At 43.4% G+C, this 19,799-nt stretch overlaps 1 protein-coding gene across 1 annotated transcript in view; it reads left to right on the top strand.

Moving 5' to 3' along the window:
- LOC144681901 (uncharacterized) overlaps positions 1-19,799 on the top strand; it is a 304,508-nt gene that overhangs the window by 258,029 nt on the left and 26,680 nt on the right. Inside the window, exons 39-42 of the mRNA XM_078544030.1 lie at positions 322-444; positions 4,082-4,223; positions 9,743-9,902; positions 16,042-16,139. Of these exons, the coding sequence (XP_078400156.1) occupies positions 322-444; positions 4,082-4,223; positions 9,743-9,902; positions 16,042-16,139 (523 nt within the window). The remainder of the gene's footprint in view (positions 1-321; positions 445-4,081; positions 4,224-9,742; positions 9,903-16,041; positions 16,140-19,799) is intronic.

The raw sequence follows: 19,799 nt of genomic DNA, 5'->3' as shown, positions 1-19,799 counted from the left end.
GATTGCAGAGCTGTGAGGTGCAGAGGGACCTGGGTGTCCTAGTACATGAATCACAAAAGGCTAGTATGAAAGTACAGCAAGTAATTAGGAGAGCTAGTAGAATGTTATATTTCGTGAGGGGGATTGAACTCAAAAGTAGGGAGATTATGCTTCAGTTGTACAGGGCATTGGTGAGACCATATTTAGGGTACTGTGTACAGTATTAGTCACATTATTTAAGAAAGGATGTAAATACATTGGAAATAAATCAATGATGATCTTTCCAATTATGTTTAAAAAAGTTATAGCGCTGAATATAAAAGAATACCTTGTGTTTTACAGAGTGATTAGGACCACAATATACCTACTGTACAGCCTCCATATAAATACCTGTCTGTACTACTGGGCATCTGACTATGAGGGAATTGGAGCTACAAAGTGGGTCTATGATGGTGAGGGGAACAGGTAAGGATCTTTCCGTGCTTCTGTGTGTCGGGGATTTGACAAATCAGATTTGTTGCTTTTTAAAAAGTTTTCCATTTGACATATTTGCCTACACTTTATAGGCAGGATTCTCCACTGGAGCTCCATTAGAGAACAGGGACAGGAAGCCCCCTTTTGAAATGGAAAGGCCACACTGAAATGTTTAAAACAACTCCTTAAAGTGGCCTTTTCTCTTTTTCATTTTCTCCTGCAGTTTACAGTATGGATTTTTTTATGTATAGCTCTCAGCTTGTTGCTGACTCTGTTTGGTCGGATTTTCAATTGCTGGCGGAATCGGAAATAAGTGCAGACGCAATTTGAAAATCACATTTCTGGAGGGCAGCACTGGATTCCACAACCTCTGGAATGTACACAATTTTCAAAGGGAGTGCAGGAGGGGAGGAATGGGGACCCACCCCCTGTAGTTAATGGCCCATTAAGCTCCTTGAGAAGCTTGTTAAGGGGTTGGGGAGGGTGAACATGCAATTTTCAAAGTTGAAAACACCAAACTCAAACAGTATGGTGCACATTAGTGCGCAGTTGGTCAGGTTTAAAAGTTTCTTATGTTGAAAAATTTCGTGAGCTGGAGAATCTTGTGCCAAATCATGCTCTTTTGGCCACTTTTGTTATCAGTGAGGCTGCTGGCCCTCTGAGGTGCTGCCTCCTCTCTTCTGCAAGGTAGCGGCAGGCCCGCACCATGGCTGCTGCCTGCCTTTGCCGCTCGCGCTCTGAAGGCAGCTCCCACCTTGAGGTTATGTTTGGTGCCACTAATTGGGCATCGAGCTCACCTTCAGCCCAATTAGAGCATTTATGTTTCAAAATAGCAGCACATGACCAATGCAGTTGAGGCGGGAGGTTGGAACCCAGAAATTATCTGGGCGTCGGGTTCCCGACCCTGATTTGAAAATCATATCCTATGAGTTCTGCTACTTAGTCACTTAGGGACTAACATATCAGCTGCATCAGCCAGGGTTTAGTGTTAGCACTTTCACCTCTGAGGAGGTCATGGGTCACATCATGCACCAGAGGCTTGAGCATAAACTCTCCACGGACCTTCCAGTGGACTGTCGAAGGTGCTGTCTTTCAGATGAGATGTTAAATTGAGGCACCCTATCATGTCTCAGGTGAATGTAAAAGATCCCAGGGCACTATTTTGAAAAAGAGCAAAGAAGTTCTCTTTAGTGTCCTGGCCAATATTTATACCTCACCTGAGTTCACTAAAACAGATTTAACCAGATCTGGTTGTTATCTTATTGCTGTTTGTGGGAGCTTGCTGCGCACAATTTGGCTGCCACATTTTCTACATTCCAACAGTGGCTGTACATCAGAAATATCTCATTGGCTGTCATACATTTTGGGATATTCTGAGGATGTGAAAGGCCCTTTATAAATGCAAATTCATCCCTTCTTCACATGATTATGACGACTGTCAGTGCAAACCACTATACTTCACACTCTCTGTACTGTGGTTTCCTCTGGACATTGCTCCATGTAATTAACTTTTGAGAAAGGAGGAGGAGAATAAGAGTCGGAACATTAAACATTGGTATATACAGCTGGCCTTTTCCAGGGAGCATTATCCCTAGAGTCCAGAGCTCCCACTTGAAACAAGTGGCAATTTTATTAATAAATGTGGAATTGAGGCAAAGTGATGTCATTGCAACACTGATACCATTTTCCAAACCTTACCACTTGACTAATACCAGATCCTGTTCCTGACCACGAGCAGTACAACTCCTGAGGTAGCCATTTCAAAAATCATTCAATGGGACCCTCAACTGCTCAAGTAAAGCTACAGGCAGCTTTTGGTACTATTTTCTTGCAGTGGCCAGAAGATTTTTTTGATCTTGAAGAACTTGAAAGTGCTTGTAGTAGCAACTGTAGATGCTAAACTGTTAAGGAGTTTCCGGCCTTGCAGTTGTTTCTTGATGGTTGGCCCTCTAGGTTTTCTACTCTTGGGCAGGAGGAAGGAACATAGACTGCTGCAGCTGGAGGGAGAATTAATAGAAAGTGGCCTGCCTAAAGGAATCTTTCCTCTCCCTACAGAGATTATAAGCCCAGAAAACTGATAGAGGTCTACGATAGAGGTCTACGAATTAACAAAAGCGTATTTATTGACAAATTATTTCAGCTTGACAGATGGGAAGGACCAAGGGACATGAGATTAAATAATGGGCATAGTTAGATGTTTAAAAAAAACATTTCTAGATGGATGTTAGGCGGCTCTTCTTTTCCAAGAGAGTAGTGAGCTTCTGGAATGCATTGTCATTTGGTGCGATGGGTGCTGACTCCCTTTATGTCTTCAAGTGGGAGCTGGAACAGTTCTTGGCTCAAGATATTGTATTATATAGAAATTAAATTGATTTACTTATAAACACACGGTCCATGTGATCTGCACTGGTTTTTATTGCCTGAGGTGGTCAGAGAGTAATTTTCCCCTTTATTGATTTTTCTGTTCTTTGCCTTATCCAGAAAATTACATGGCTGCTGGGTGGGGGAGGGAAGTGTATAGCCATGATGCTCCAGCTAACATGATTCAGGGAAGAGATACTGAACTAGCTGGTCTTTTCCTGCCCATCATTTTTGTATGTTCATTGTGCTAGGGCAATTGGTGATAGGCCATAAATGCCAGTGCCATCCACAGTCAAAGAACCAATAGAAAAAAAAGACCGACCATCACACAGAACCCTGTGGAAATTCTAAATATTTTTATCTTTTAAAACATTTAGCTAGCTGACCCAGAGTAGTATTGGGTAATTGCATCACATGGTGTGGCACTAAGCTGTACAAACCTGAATATCCCACATTTAACTTATAGCCTGGTCTATTCTTCACCGAGGTAGCAGTTGGGACACAACACTTGCCCTCTGCACCCCTGGGGCGGGAGGGGACAAAAATAATCAGGCAGAGTTTCTATGCCTGGTGACTATTTGGTAAACTGACCTGAAAAATGTGAGTGTATGGATATCAGGCTGCGGGGCCTTAAGTGGCTGAGCAATCTGCTGCTGCGACTCATTTCCTAGACTCCAAACTAAAGATCAGTCACTTGGGCGAAGTATCAGAGGACTGGCTGTGCCATAGAACAACACTCCAGTCAATGTTAGCACCTTCAGGAGAGGAGGGGAGAAAATTGAATGGGTATTGAGTGTTTGTCTGTGAATAGGAACATATGAATAGCAGTAGGCCACCCAGACCCTTGAGCCCATTCCACCAATCATTTCAGGTCATGGCTGATCTGTATTTTAACTCCATTTACTCTTGGTTTCACATTCACGTATACCTTTACCTCATAAAAATCTAACAATTTCAGTTTTGATTTTTTTTTGTTCTAGCTTCAAACTTAACTTCAGGGAAGAAAGTTATAGGTTTTCACAACCCTTTATGTGAGGAGTTGCTTCCAGACATCATCCCTGAATGGCCTAGCTCTAATTTTAAGGTTATGGTCCCTCATTGTGGACTGACCCCCACATAGGAAATAGTTTTTCTCTACCTATCCTATCAAATTCTTTAATTATCTTAAACATCTCAAACTGATTACCCCTTATTCTTCTATACTCAGTGGAAATGATTTACTGTAAAACCTGAGGTTTCATGCGCTCTACTTTTTCTTCTCCTGTAGTTACATGAGGTGCTATTACTGGGCTGTGAAGACCCTGATTACAATTGGAGGGCTACCGGACCCACAGACAGTGTTTGAAATTCTCTTTCAACTTGTCAACTACTTCATGGGAGTCTTCATCTTCTCCATCATGATTGGTCAGGTATGGAAGAAAAGAGAACTGAAAATGCCGAAAGTACATAACAGACATGAGCAGATTCATCAGCTTTTGCAAAGAGGGAAGATAGGCTAATGTTGCAATAATTGCTTCACTAGAACTGGAATGTACTGTCTTTATTTAATGACTGATCAGCCACGACTGGGATATTCCATTTTAGTTCTGGTCATAGATCGTCCAAAGTAAGAATACAAGGTACTCTAGCTTGTGTCTCAGACTGCTGAGGGAGGCAAGGGAGGAGATCGCAGGGGCTCTGACCCAAATTTTTAATTCCTCTCTGGCCACGGGGGAGGTGCCAGAGGACTGGAGAACAGCTAATGTGGTTCCGCGATTTAAGAAGGGTTGTAGAGATAAGCCAGGGAACTACAGGCCAGTGAGTCTCACGTCAGTGGTCGGGAAACTATTGGAGAAAGTTCTGAAGGAGAGTATCTAACTCCACCTGGAGGGGCAAGGTTTGATCAGGGATAGTCAGCATGGCTTTGTCAGAGGGAGGTCATGCCTAACAAATTTGATTGAATTTTTTGAGGAGGTGACCAGGTGTGTAGATGAGGGTGGTGTAATTGATGTAGTTTATATGGATTTCAGCAAAACCTTTGACAAGGTTCCACATGGGAGACTTATAAAGAAAGCAAATGCACATGGGATACAGGGTAATTTGATAAAGTGGATTCAAAATTGGCTTAGTTGTAGGAGGCAGAATGTGATGACAGAAGGATGCTTTAGTGACTGGAAGCCAGTGTCCAGTGGCATACCACAGGGATCTGTGCTCGGTCCCCTATTATTTGTCATTTATATAAACGACATAGATGACTATGTGGGGGGTAGGATTAGTAAGTTTGCGGATGACACAAAGATTGGCCGGGTGGTTAACAGTGAGGTTGAGTGTCTTGGGCTACAGGAAGATATAGATGGGATGGTCAAATGGGCAGATAAGTGGCAGATGGAATTTAACCCTGAAAAGTGTGAGATGATACACTTTGGAAGGAGTAATTTGACAAGGAAGTATTCAATGAACGGCATGGCACTAGGAAGTTCTGAGGAACAAAGGGACCTTGGCGTGTGTGTCCATAGATCTCTGAAGGCAGAGGGGCATGTTAGTGGGGTGGTGAAAAAGGCATATGGGACCCTTGCCTTTATCAATCGAGGCATAGATTACAAAAGTAGGGAGGTCATGTTGGAGTTGTATAGAACCTTAGTGAGGCCACAGCTGGAGTACTGTATGCAGTTCTGGTCGCCACATTATAGGAAGGATGTGATTGTACTGGAGGGGGTGCAGAGGAGATTCACCAGGATGTTGCCTGGGATGAAACATTTAAGTTATGAAGAGAGGTTGGATAGACTTGGGTTGTTTTCGTTGGAGCAGAGAAGACTGAGGGGCAACCTGATCGAGGTGTACAAGATTATGAGGGGCATGGACAGGGTAGGTAGGGAGCAGCTGTTCCCCTTAGTTGAAGGGTCAGTCACGAGGGGGCATAAGTTCAAGGTGAGGGGCAGAAGGTTTAGGGGGGATGTGCGGAAAACCTTTTTTTACCCAGAGGGTGGTGATGGTCTGAAATGCACTGCCTGGGAGGGTGGTGGAGGCGGGTTGTCTCACATCCTTTAAAAAGTACCTGGATGAGCACTTGGCACGTCATAACATTCAAGGCTATGGGCCAAGTACTGGTAAATGGGATTAGGTAGGTAGGTCAGGTGTTTCTCACGTGTCGGTGCAGACTCGATGGGCCGAAGGGCCTCTTTTGCACTGTGATTCTGTGATAAGAAGAATTGTCCTAAACAAATTTATATTACAAGGCACTTGTGTGCAAAACCTTCCCTACCGTCACAGAGAGCTAGGTGGTATAACTGATTCTCTAAGGAGTGGGGATAAGGGTATTTCAATAAGCAAGTGAGCCCTCCCACACACCTCTCCACCAGCACCCCCCACCCCCATCCCAAACTAGTTGCAGGTTACAAAGCTGGGTAGGTAGTGGTCTAAGAGAAAGTCACCTACCCATCGACTTGGCCACTGAATATTGTGGGAAAGGAGCCTAAATGAGAAAATAAAATAAACAAAAACTGAGGATACTTTTTTTTTAAGGTGGTGACTTTAATTTCAGGTTAACCAGTTTGACCATGACAGCTCTCTAAGAAGTGATAGGTTTTCAGTTCCCAACATAGAATTGCTCTTGCACAGGTGACTGCCATTCATCCATTGCTGGGAGTGGGAGGGTGCCATCTATGGATGATGATTTAATTAGTTGAGTATGTTGCAACATTGCTGCATTACAAGCCAAGCATTTTGCAAAAGTCGTGACATACTTTGACCCTTTCTAAAATAATCTGCATTCATATCCTAACACATACATGCTTCTGCCATTTATTCCAGGTGTTCTCAGCTCTTTTGCTTCCATAATTCTCTATGTAGTATAAAAAAATCAGAGCTGCTGTAATACAATGAGTACTTTTTCTGTATACAAAATTAGTTATACAATTAAATATATACATTTATTAATATCCTTGCATCTTACATAAAGAAGAATTTATTAAGTCCGAAATTTATGTTATGTGCAAGGTCTGCTCCACCCCATCAACCATTTGCTTAAAAAGAACCAGGAGCATCAGGCGCAGTGCTCACTACCAGCTCGTTTGTGTACACACAATCTGACTGTATAAAATGCCAGGTCCACATCCTCCATTTCAGAAACAGAACTTTCTTCTTATTTCGATATCAAACCCTAACACAGTGGTGAAAGCCAGTGACTTGAATTAGCCACACCAGTAATGGCAGATAACACATGAGAAAAATTGAGAAATAAACAGGGCCTGAGTGACAATTGCATAAACCCTTTAACCACTCCTTCACAAATAGCAAGTGTTATCATCTCAAATGACACAATTCCCCAGATTAGGCCTATCTTTCCACATGTAAAGAAAATATCATTTTTCTAATATTATTTTGGGATACTGTGACGCAGACTTCTGGGGGCTGTATGTATGTTGCGTGTGTATGTGTGTGTGTGACTAATTTAATTAAATGGACAGTCAGACTACAAGATTTAAATCATCAAAGGGTTAAGTGTAAAAGCAGGCATTTTGAAGTGGAGATGGGCAAGCTAAGATGGGATACACATAAATACAACATGAATAGGAATTTGCGTTAGGAGATAAATGAGGAGTTGCATTTTTAGCTGTTGAATTTCAAAGAGAAAGAAAGTTTTACAACTGGCAAAGATCATAAATGAATAAAGCAAAGTTGTTAAGTTTATTTTTCCCAAAAGTAGTGACCATAAAGACAAAATGAAAGATTTTTGGATTCTGGGAAAGGTAGCTTTCCAAAGTTAAGAACGTTGGGTTTAAAGATGAAAGAGAAAAAGCATATTTAAGGAAAGATTGAAAGCTGTATGAGATGTGGCCATGTGAGATCTTGAAGAGTATGCTGTACAAAGACAGACCTGTGAAGGAAGCAGCCTCTAGCCAAGCCAGAGAAGTGTTTGGTTGTTCCAGAAAGCAAGGTTTTGTTGCAAGCCTTGGATTTGCATTGTCAAGTGAGAGGGAGAGAGAAGCTTGCGAAATACGGTCCCCCCCACCCCCCCACCCCCACCAATAGCAACAGTGGGTACCTTGCAGTAATATTACTGGATATTTTATAGATTAAGAATCTATATGGATTGTTGTCTGACAAGGGTGTTTATTTGTGAGTCTAGCTAAGTATAAATCTTTTGGGAAATAATATAAACTAAATGTCACTGTGTAACTGTACTCTTATGTGTTTACATTTTATTTTCTTTTGTTAATAAATTATTTAATTTAATATTTAAATTCTCCAAAGTGGTAGTGGAAACTTTACTTCTGACTTCAGTACACACACCTCCTCATAATAAATACAAATTGCAAATCATTGTGATAGCTTGACCAAGTTTCCCTTTGGGATTTGGTCAGTCCAGCAATTCGCAACCACAACATCACAACACACATGACTCCTCAAGCACTTCCATTCAGATGTGGAAATCTAAAAAGAAGGTTCAGAAACAAACTGCTCTCTGAAAACAAGTGGCTGAATTTTCCCCCCGTTGGGGGGGAAGTTGATGTGTGGGCATGTGTGGGTGCGCTTCTGATCGGCACCCCTGATCGGCGGCATAGCACCATTTTACATGGGCGAGCCAATTAAGGTCCACCCAGCTATGTGCTCCCTGTTCCCTGCGAGGGGTTTCCTAAAATCGAGAGTGCGCTTTTTCACGCATGCACACGAAAGAGTGCACTCATCTCCCTGAGGCTAAGTACAGCCTATGGGAGATTGTCTGTAAATGTAAAAATGACAAAAATAGAAAAATAAAATTTCCCTTACATGTCCCCTCAATGTCACATGAGTTGGGACATGTTCATAATTTCCAAAAAGACTTTGTTAAAATTTTTAAAACCCTACATGAAACCTCATCCCGCCCGTGGATGAGGTTTCATGTTTTTTCGACTTCCCGCCAGGGCTCCTGGCCTGCCCGCCAACCTTAAGGTTGGACAGGCAGGTCCACTAATTACTTTAATTGCTCTGTCAATGGCCTCAATTGGCCAAAATTTAAATGGGGCGTGGTGACGTTGGGAGTTCTTCCCGACGTCACCACGCATCATTTTATGGGTCGGCAAGTGGGCCCCGCCTCCGCTCGCCGATGGTAAAATCCAGCCCAAGTACTTTTTTGACTTGAAACTGGGTGACTGTTTCAAGTTCAAAGCTTTAATGCCTTCTCAGCACACAGATCTGGTCTTCAGGACATTTCCTTATACAGCCACCCACTCAGCTAAACATCTTTCTGAAAAAAGAGGCATGTCTATGCTTTTCGTCTTGTACTCATCAGGACACTCATAAGAATACCAATATAAGAGTTGTTTTCTCCTTATATTGGTATTCTTGGTAGTGTCCTTGATGAGTGCAAGATGAAAAGCTTAGACATGTCTCTTTTTCAGCAATGCTCAAGTTCTGTACTACCAAATGACTATTAAACATCTTTCCTTAAATATCTATTTTCCCTTCCATTTCAAATACCATTGTCCTCAAAAGCTTATTTGAACTCAACTTCTCCAAACCTGTTATGTTTTCCTATTGCATCTACTTTCCAGTCAATAAAATTTAATATACCTTCTCCTGTTTACCTTTGAAACCCTTGTAAGTTCCTTGTCACTACTTCCCTTTAAAATTCAACAGCTGATGAACCACTTATCTTATAATGCAACCTATTTACTTTTAACTCAAACACACCATCTCTCTCTCTCTCTCTCTCACACACACACACCTCTTGAAAAATTTTCATGGGGAAACTACCAATGGGAGAAACCAACTCTCAGCCTAAAATCTACTTGCTGACCTCTAAGGGGCCACAGAGCCCTGGCTGAAGCCTCTGATCAACTCTTTCTATTTGGTCTTTGAACCACTGGTGGACATCTGTGACTAGGTATTTGACTTGTATTGACTAATATTGATAATTTTATCATTTGACTTGTACTGACTGGAGTCCACTGTTTCTGTTCTTCATCAGATGAGAGATGTGGTGGGCGCAGCTACTGCTGGACAGACATATTATCGAAACTGCATGGATAGCACTGTGAATTATATGAACTCCTACAAAATTTCCCGATTCGTCCAGAACCGGGTGCGGAAGTGGTATGAATTCACTTGGGCATCACAAGGAATGCTGGGTATGTAAGCCACTTTTTGCTGAAGTGGAAGTTCTATCTCAGCATCAGCCAACCTGAGTGACCATTTATATGGTTCCCGCTTGGGGGCATGACTTAGTTTTCCTGTGCTTTAAGGACCATGGCTGCATTGTCTGGAGCACAATTTTTAAGAAAACTTATTATTTGGAACAGCAACTGCACCAGGAATGGAGAACTGCAAGGAACCAAAATGTCACAACACATAGGGCCCTAACATTCTGCAGGGATTCTGGTAGTCTCCATAGTAAGCCTGACAGGAAACCAGCTGAACTCCCAGGAAAACAGTATAGACTTGTTACAGTGGATCAGCACCATTTTCAGGAGTTTCCTTAATGCCTTGCAGAGGCAGAACTTACATTCACTCTCTAGAAGGCACCCTTTAGTACACTTTAGTAGTATTAGTAGGGAAATGGTATTGGGGAAATTGATGGGATTGAAGGCCGATAAATCCCCAGGGCCTGATAATCTACATCCCAGAGTACTTAAGGAAGTGGCCCTAGAAATAGTGGATGCATTCGTGGTCATCTTCCGAGATTCTATAGACTCTGGAACAGTTCCTACAGATTGGAGGGTAGCTAATGTAACCCCGCTATTTAAAAAGGGAGGTAGAGAGAAAACAGGGAATTATAGACCAGTCAGTCTGACATCGGTAGTGGGGAAAATTCTAGAGTCCATTATAAAAGATTTAATAGCTGAGCATTTGCAAAACAGTGGCAGAATCAGACAGAGTCAGCATGGATTTACAAAAGGGAAATCATGCTTGACAAATCTACTGGAATTTTTCGAGGATGTAACTAGTAGAGTTGATGAGGGGGAGCCAGTGGATGTGGTTTATTTGGACTTTCAGAAGGCTTTCGACAAAGTCCCACATAAGAGATTAGCATGTAAAATTAAAGGGCATGGGATTGGGGGCAGTATATTGAGATGGATCGAAAACTGGTTGGCAGACAGGAAACAAAGAGTAGGAATAAACGAGTCTTTTTCTGAATGGCAGGCAGTGACTAGTGGGGTACCGCAGGGATCAGTGCTGGGACCCCAGTTATTCACAATATATATTAATGATTTAGATGAGGGAACTAAATGTAATATCTCTAAATTTGCAGATGACACAAAGCTGGGTGGGAGGGTGAGCTGTGAGGAGGATGCAGAGATGCTTCAGTGTGATTTGGACAAGTTGAATGAGTGGGCAAATGCATGGCAGATGCAGTATAATGTGGATAAATGTGAGGTTATCCACTTTGGTGGCAAAAACAGGAAGGCAGATTATTATCTGTGTGGCTATAAATTGAGAGAGGGGAATGTGCAACGAGACCTGGGTGTCCTCGTATGCCAGTCGCTGAAGGTAAGCATGCAGGTGCAGCAGATGGTAAAGAAGGCAAATGGTATGTTGGCCTTCATAGTGAGAGGATTCGAGTACAGGAGCAGGGATGTCTTGCTGCAATTATACAGGGCCTTGGTGAGATCACACCTGGAATATTGTGTGCAGTTTTGGCCTCCTTAACTGAGGAAGGATGTTCTTGCTATAGAGGGAGTGCAGCGAAGGTTTACCAGACTGATTCCTGGGATGGCGGGACTGACATATGAGGAGATATTGAGTCGGTTAGGATTATATTCGTTGGAGTTCAGAAGAATGAGGGGGGATCTCATAGAAACCCATAAAAGTCTAACGGGTCTAGACAGGGTAGGTGCAGGAAGGATGTTCCCGATGGTGGGGGAGTCCAGAACCAGGGGTGAGTTTGAGGATAAGGGGTAGACCATTTCGGACTGAGATGAGGAGAAATTTCTTCACCCAGAGAGCGGTGAGCCTGTGGAGTTCGCTATCACAGAAAGTAGTTGAGGCTAAAACATTATGGGCTGAATTTTCCCCCCGTTGGAGGGAAAGTTGATGGGCGGGCACGTGCGGGTGCACTTCTGATCAGCACCCCCGATCGGAGGTGCGGTGCCATTTTACATGGGTGGGCCAATTAAGGCCCGCCCAGCGTGACACCCACACGGAAGCGCTATGCGCTTCCTGTGCGGGCAGCGGGGATTCCTAAAATCGAGAGTGCGCTCTTTCGCACATGCACATGAAAGAGCGCACTCATCTCCATTAGGCTAAGTGCTGCCTCAAGGAGAGCGCCTCTACTTTCAAAAATATTAAAAATAGAAGAAAAAAAATTCCCTTACATGTCCCCTCATGTGACAATGTTACATGAGTTGGGACATGTTCATAATTTCCAAAAAAACTTTACTAAAATTTTTAAATCCCTACATGAAACCTCATCTCGCCTGTGGATGAAGTTTCATGTTTTTTTCTACTTCCCTCCAGGGCTTCTGGCCTGCCCGCCAACCTTAAGGTTGAACGGGCAGGTCCACTAATTACTTTAATTGATCTGTCAATGGCCTTAATTGGCCATTGACAGGTCGGTGGGTGCGCAGCTGATTTTGCTGCACCCCCGCCTTCCTGAAAATTTAAATGGGGCGCGGTGATGTCGGGAGTTCCACCCGACATCATCACGCATCATTTTACGCGTCGGCACGTGGGCCCCTCCCCTGCTTGCCAACGGTAAAATCCTGCCCTATATGTTTTCAAGAAGGAGTTAGATATAGCTCTTGGGGCGAAAGGGATCAAAGGATATGGGAAGAAAGCTGGGGCAGACTATTGAGTTGGATGATCAGCCATGATCATAATGAATGGCAGTGACGCTTAATCAATATTTTGCCTCAGTTTTCACAGTGGAGGACACTAGTACCACCCCAATAGTGACAGATAGTGCAGAGGATATAGACAAGGAGTAACCTAGAACAATCACCATCACTAGAGAAAAAGTACTGAGCAAACTATTGGGATTAAAGGGTGACAAGTCCCCAAGACCTGATGGCTTACATCCCAGGGTCTTAAAGGAAGTGGCAGTGGAGATAGTGGATGCATTGGCTATAATATTCCAAAATTCTCTGGATTCTGGAAAGGTTCCAGTGGATTGGAAAAATGCAAATATCATGCTCTCATTCAAAAAGGCGGGGAGGCAGAAAGTAGGAAACTATAGACCAGTTAGTTTAACGTCTGTCGTTGGGAAATTTGGGGCACTTGGAAAGTCAAAATGCAATCCATCAGAGTCAGCATGGTTTTATGAAGAGCAAAAGGAAGACATGTCAGAAACACCATTTTGGAAGGTAGCATCATCAGAACAGATGATGGAGATGGAGAACGGAGATGGAGAAACTAGGAGAACAGAATGGAGCCCTTTAAGGAAGCAAGATGTGAGGAAAGGTAGTCAAGGTAGCTGTGGGAGTCGGTGGGCTTGTAATGAATATTAGTACAGAGCTTTTCCTCAAAAGTGGAGACAGAAAGGATGAGGAAGGGAAGGGAAATGTCAGAGATGGACCCCTGAGAGAGGGGTGGAAAATGGAAGCAATATTCATGATTTTTTTCCAGTTCTGGACAAGAGCAGGAAGCTGCACTGATATAGTCATTGATCTACTGGTAAAAGGGGACCTGCAGGACTGGAACAGGGAATGTTCCACACACCCCATAAAAAGACAGGCATATCTAGGGCCTATGTAGATACCGATAACAACACCTTTTACTTGAAGGAAGTGAGACAAGTTAAAGGAGAAATTGTTCAATGAGAGAACAATTTGAGCCAGGTGGAGGAGGGTGGTAGTGGATGGGGACTGTTTGGGCCTCTGTTCAAAGAAGAAGTGGAGAACCCCCAGACTGTCCTGGTGGTTGGAGGTGTAGAGGGATTGAATGTCCAGAAACTGGAAATTGTTGAAATAACGCAAGGCACCAGAAGAGTCGTGCTTATAGGTGGAAAGAGACTGGACAAGGGGAGAAAAAAACAGAATCAAGATAGGAAGAAATAAGTTTGGTGGGGCAAGAACAGGCTGAAACCTGGTCTACCAGGGCAATCCTGTTTGTGGATTTTGAGAAGGAGGTAGAAGCACACAGTTTGGGGATTAGGGACTATGATGTGGGAAGCTGTGGAGGCAAGATGTCCAGAGGAGATGAGGTCAGTGACAGTTCTGGAAACAATGGCTTGATGTTCGGTGGTGGGGTCATGGTTCAGAGGGAGGTGGCAAGAAGTGCTGAGAGTTGGCACTTGGCCTCTGCAAGGTAGAGATCAATACACAAAACAACGACAGCACTCCCCTTGTCAGCAAGTTTGATAACAATGTCAGGGTTAGTCCTGAGAGAACAGAGTGCAGCGAGCTCAGAGTGAGACAGGTTAGAGTGAGTGAATGGAGCAGAGAAATTAAGACCACCGATACTACGCTGGCAGTTCTCAATGAAAAGCTGAAGAGTATATAAGAGGCCAAGGGAGGAGTCCAAGGGAGAATATGTAATTCATTGTGGCCTATGTTAAATGGGTGAGGAGACACAAAATGGAAGCCCCTGCAGCAAATGATAGAAAGGTAAATGTTATAGCAGCATTGGAAGTAGGGAAAAAGAAAAGAAGCAATTCAAAAATTGACATTTTAAGGCTTTTGCCCAGGGCATGTGGTGCCAAATTCATCATTTCCATTATGTTGCTGCAACAGATGGACACATGTTTGAACATTAGTAAAAGAAGCAGAAATGGGCCACACAGTCAAGCCTGCTCCATCATTCATTCAGATTAGAAGTGAACTTCTGCGTCAACTCCATTTTCTGCCTTGTCCCCTTATCCCTTGTTCCTTTAGTGCCCAAAAATCTATCGATCTGTCTTGAATATTCTCATTGACTGAGCATGCCCTCTGAGTAAAGAAATTTTTCCTCATCTCAGATCTAAATCTAGACTCAATTTCCTTACCCTGAAATCTAGACTCTCCTGCCAGTGGAAACAGTCACTCAGTAGCTGCCTGTCAAGCCCCCTAAGAATTGTTTACATTTTAATGAGATCGTCTCTCGTTCTTCTAAACTCCAAAGAATAAAAGCTCATTCTATTCAGTCTTTCCTCATAGCATTCAATCTAGATAATCTTTGTAGGCGCACCACTCTCTCCAACCCCCCCCGCCCCCCCACCCCCCCCAAACCCTCTAAGGCAACTATGACCTTCCTTAGGTAAGTAAACCATAGTTGTAGAGTACTCAAGGTGCAGTCTCACTATATTCCTATATAATTGGAAATATATAATCTCCTTACTCATATACTCCAAACCCCTTTACATTAAAGACTAACACACACAATTTGCCTTCCTAATTGCTTATTGTACTTGTATGTTAACTTTCTGTGATTACTGTACAAGGGCCCCCAAATCTCACAGCATAACTACATTTGCTAGTTACTCCCTTACCAAAGTGGATAATATACATCTTCCCACACTATACACGTTTTTGCCCAATTACTTAACCAGTCTATCTACCTTTGCAGCCCTTTTACATCCTGTTCATTGCTTACTTTCCCACTTAACTTTGTATCATCTACAAACTTGAATATATTACACTGGGTCCCCTCATCTAAGTGATTGATATAGATTTAAAAAGTTGAGGTCCAAACGCAGATCCCTAGTTACATGCTGCTATCACAAAAATAACCTGTTTATTCCTACTCTGTCTCTTTCTGTTAACTAATCCTCAATCCATGCTAAAATATTATACCCAATCCCATAAACCCTAACCTTATGTAATAAGCTGTTATGCGGCACCTTATTGAATGCCTTCTGAAAATCCAAATCTACTTCATCCACTAATTCCCCCTTATCTACCCTGCTAGTTATACCACCAAAAGACTAAATCAGATTTGTCAAACACAATTTCCCTTTCATAAAATCGTGTTGACTCTACCTAATCATATTGTGATTTTCCATACACCCTGTTATCACATCCATAATAATAGATTTTAGCATCTAGCAATGATGTCAGGCTAACTGACTATAATTCACTCCCTCTTTTCTTAAACAGTGGGGTTACATTTGCTGCAACCAATTCACAGGAATTCTGGAAGGTCAAAACCAGTGCATCCACTATATCTGCAGCCAGCTCAATTAAAACCTGAGGATGACCCTGTCCAATATAACCCTATCACCTGCCCCAAAAATGTCTTAAAAAGCCTAGGCCTTACTGTGTTTAACTCTGGATGTGAAGTTGGAAATGCAGCCTTGATTATTTTAACCACCAGGTTTCTTGCTGACTGAATTCTAATTCCCCATTTTATTTCCAGATGAGAGGGAGCTTTTGGTGCAGCTTCCTGACAAGATGAGACTGGACATCGCCATTGATGTTAACTACAGCATTGTCAGTAAAGTGGCACTGTTTCAGGTATGGAGACAGCCAAAAGGAACTTATGTAAGGTAACATGTATTCATATTGTAGGGAACAAGGAGCTAGAACTGCAAGAATGAATGAGCAAGGCTATAGGGTAACGCTAAAACCTATGCAGGTGTCCTGATGTTTTGTTTCCCCCACTGTTAAAAGACAAGAGTGACATTTGTTGAATGAACAGGCACAATGCTGTGCAGAGCTTTGCACTTCAGATGTGCTGATACCAAATTGACTGTTTTGTAGCTAAGATTCTCACATCTTCCAATTTGTTTAGTTTTTGTGCAATGGTGATCGTGCATAGAATGGAGGAGGATTGGAAGCCCCAAGGACATGTGGGTTGGGAGCATTTGGGCGAGGAGATGAAAATTTGTGATTCTGGAACAGGAGTGTAACTTGGCTCCAACGTGTCCACTTCCAGCTGTAATAGAGGCACATTTGTTTACCTATGAGATACCTATACGCTGAAATTGAAGTTTTAATAATTGGTTGTGATAATGAATTTATTGGAGACATTAATGAGCTCTTCTCAAATCAGTTTTAAAATGGTTGCAATTTATACATGAGTAGTGCAAGTTTCCCGGCGCTTGGGAAACTGAGCAGAGAAACAGGGGTGAGTTTTAGCAGCTGTTCAGGTGAGGATTGTCGTTGTCACATCTGAATAAAACCTCACTTACTGCACTTTTTTTAAATTCATTCACTGGATGTGGGCTTCGCTGGTTCGGCCAGCATTTATTGCTCATCCCTAGTTGCCCTTGAGAAGGTGGTGGTGAGCTGAGCTTCTTGAACTGCTGCCGTAGTTGTGTAGGTACACCCACTGTGCTGTTAGGAAGGGAGTTCCAGGATTTTGACCCAGCGACAGTGAAGGAACGGCGATATATTTCCAAGTCAGGATGGTGAGTGACTTGGAGGGGAACTTCCAGGTGGTGGTGTTCTCATCTATCTGCTGCCCTTGTCCTTCTAGATGGTAGTTGTTGTGGGTTTGGAAGGTGCTGTCTAAGGAGCCTTGGTGAATTCCAGTAGTGTATCATGTAGATGGTACACACTGCTGCTACCGTGCATCGGTGGTGGAGGGAGTGAATGTTTGTGGATGTGGTGCCAATCAAGTGGGCTGCTTTGTCCTGGATGGTGTCAAGCTTCTTGAGTGTTGTGGGAGCTGCACTCATCCAGGCAAGTGGAGTATTCCATCACACTCCTGACTTGTGCCTTGTAAATGGTGGACAGGCTTTAGGGAGTCAGGAGATGAGTTACTCACAGGATTCCTAGCCTCTGACCTGCTCTTGTAGCCACAATATTTATATAGCTTGTCCAGTTCAGTTTCTGGTTAATGGCAACCCCCAGGAACATCACCCAGATGAACAGCCAATGTCAACATGCTCATGTTTCATTAAGAGACCTGCACGGTTTAAAGACTGTAATGCATGCGCAGAAACTGAATAGTAGACTAACAAGTTGTCAATGCATGAGAACAGTGGGCGTATAGCTGGGCAACTCACAGTCACATGAATCCTGGCGGAATCATCCCCTCCTGCCAGAGGCAGGATTCATGTCAGGTGAGAGTGGACCTCGGGAGCTAAAAATCGGTTTCCTGATGGCGGGAAATGACAGTGGAAATTTGCGGTCTTGACCATCTTGGCAGGATAATAGGGGGGTTGCCATTCCTGCCGAAGGCCGTTGGGAAACCGCTTTGCATCCTATAAACAGCATTCAAATGAACACCCAACTGGAATTTCACACCACCCCCCACCCCTATCTGATCGATCATCTCGCCAGCGGGATTTCACATTGGTCCAGAACACGTCTGGACCAATGTAGCATGCAGAAGTCAGGACTTATCTGGTTGGACACCTGGAACAGCAAGTGGACCCTGGAGTCAACATTGAAGCTAGGAGCTGAAAGTGGAGCCTCGACCAGGTGGAGCATCCAGCAGCAGATAATGGTATGCAAAGAGGGCCTTCGTGGGTGTTTCATGTGTGTGTGCGAGAGAGAGTGTGTTTCATGTATAAGGACAGCTATACTTCTTCAGTGTGTACTCCATGAAAGCTTCTATTGAACTGACCCAAGACGTCTGCCAACAAAGGCAGATTGACTCATGGCAGAGTCACATGACTATGGCAAGCCAGTTAGTCAGTACAGCATTGCTTTTCCAAAATCCAAACATCCTCTTTTTCATATAAAATAAAGATATAGCATCGCCTTTTTTGCTTTTCAGCAAACAAAAGACATATTTGCATACATGATAAAAGCAAAATACTGCGAATGCTGGAAATCTGAAACAAAAACAAAGACAAAAACTCAGCAGGTCTGACAACATCTATGGAGAGGAAGACAGAGTTAACATTTCGAGTCCGTGTGGCTCTTCATCAGAACTAAAGAAAAATAGAAATGAGGTGAAATATAAGCTGTTTGAGGGGGTTGGGACAGGTGGAGCTGGATAGAGGGTCAGTGATAGGTGGAGGCAAAGAAGAGATTGCCAAAGATGTCATAGACAAAAGGACAAAGGGGTGTTGACGGTAGTGATATTAGCTAAAGGATGTGCTAATGGTGACATTAAGGGTAGAAAGCAGGACAAGCAAGTAACAGATGGCCCTAGTGGGTGTGGGGTAGGGGGAAGGGATCGAAATAGGCTAAAAGGTGGAGATAAAACAATGGATGGAAATAAATTTTAAAATAATAATAGAAATAGGTGGGAAAAGAAAAATATATTAAAAAAAATATATATAAATTAATAGAAAAAAGGGAGATTAGAAAGGGGGTGGGGATGGAGGAGATAGTTCATGATCTGAAGTTGTTGAACTCAATGTTCAGTCCAGAAGGCTGTAAAGTGCCTAATCGGAAGATGAGGTGCTGTTCCTCCAGTTTGCCTTGAGCTTCACTGGAACGTTGCAGCAGGCCAAGGACAGACATGTGGGCATGAGAGCAGGGTGGTATGTTGAAATGGCAAGCGACAGAGAGGTCATGCTTGCGGACAGACCGAAGGTGTTCCGCAAAGCAGTCACCCAGTCTGCGTTTGGTCTCTCCAATGTAGAGGAGAACGCATTGGGAGCAGCGAATGCAGTAGACTAAATTGAGAGAAGTGCGAGTGAAGTGCTGTTTCACTTGAGAGGAGTGTTTGGGCCCTTGGACGGTGAGGAGGGGGGAAGTAAAGGGGCAGGTGTTGCACCTTCCGTGGGAGCGGGTTGAGGTGTAGGGAGTGATGGAGGAGTGGACCAGGGTGTCCCGGAGGGAACGGTCCCTGCGGAATGCCGACAGGGTTGGTGAAGTTGTGTGTGAAATGATTTTGCTTCTTGTCATTAAAACATTGCTTTCCCCATGTTGGATAATCCTTCTTTTCCTGCGCAATGCTGTCCTCCCTGGTATTTGTAACCTGCCCTTTGTCTGTAATTGTTCTGCTCTTTTAGATTGGACGGTCTCTCAGCATAATGTATCTCCTGGTCTGCGCTGCCATACATGTGTTGTAACCACGTTTCACAACTTCCACATTTCAACACACGTCTGTTGCTTTCTTTAGCATCGGTTTCTCATCTTTCAGTAGACGCTCTCTCCAAGGCATCTCTCATGCCTAGGACTAATCCTCACTTATCACCCCACCAGCCTCCGCATTCAAAGGATCCTTCTTCCTTAACCGAGGTTTTCCACCCACGGTGGTTGACAGGGCCC

The sequence above is a fragment of the Cetorhinus maximus genome, chromosome 6 (genome assembly GCF_964194155.1).
Source record: "Cetorhinus maximus chromosome 6, sCetMax3.hap1.1, whole genome shotgun sequence".
NCBI lineage: Eukaryota > Metazoa > Chordata > Chondrichthyes > Lamniformes > Cetorhinidae > Cetorhinus > Cetorhinus maximus.
The sequence above is the reverse complement of the archived record's forward strand: the minus strand, read 5'-3'. Positions and strand labels throughout refer to the sequence as shown.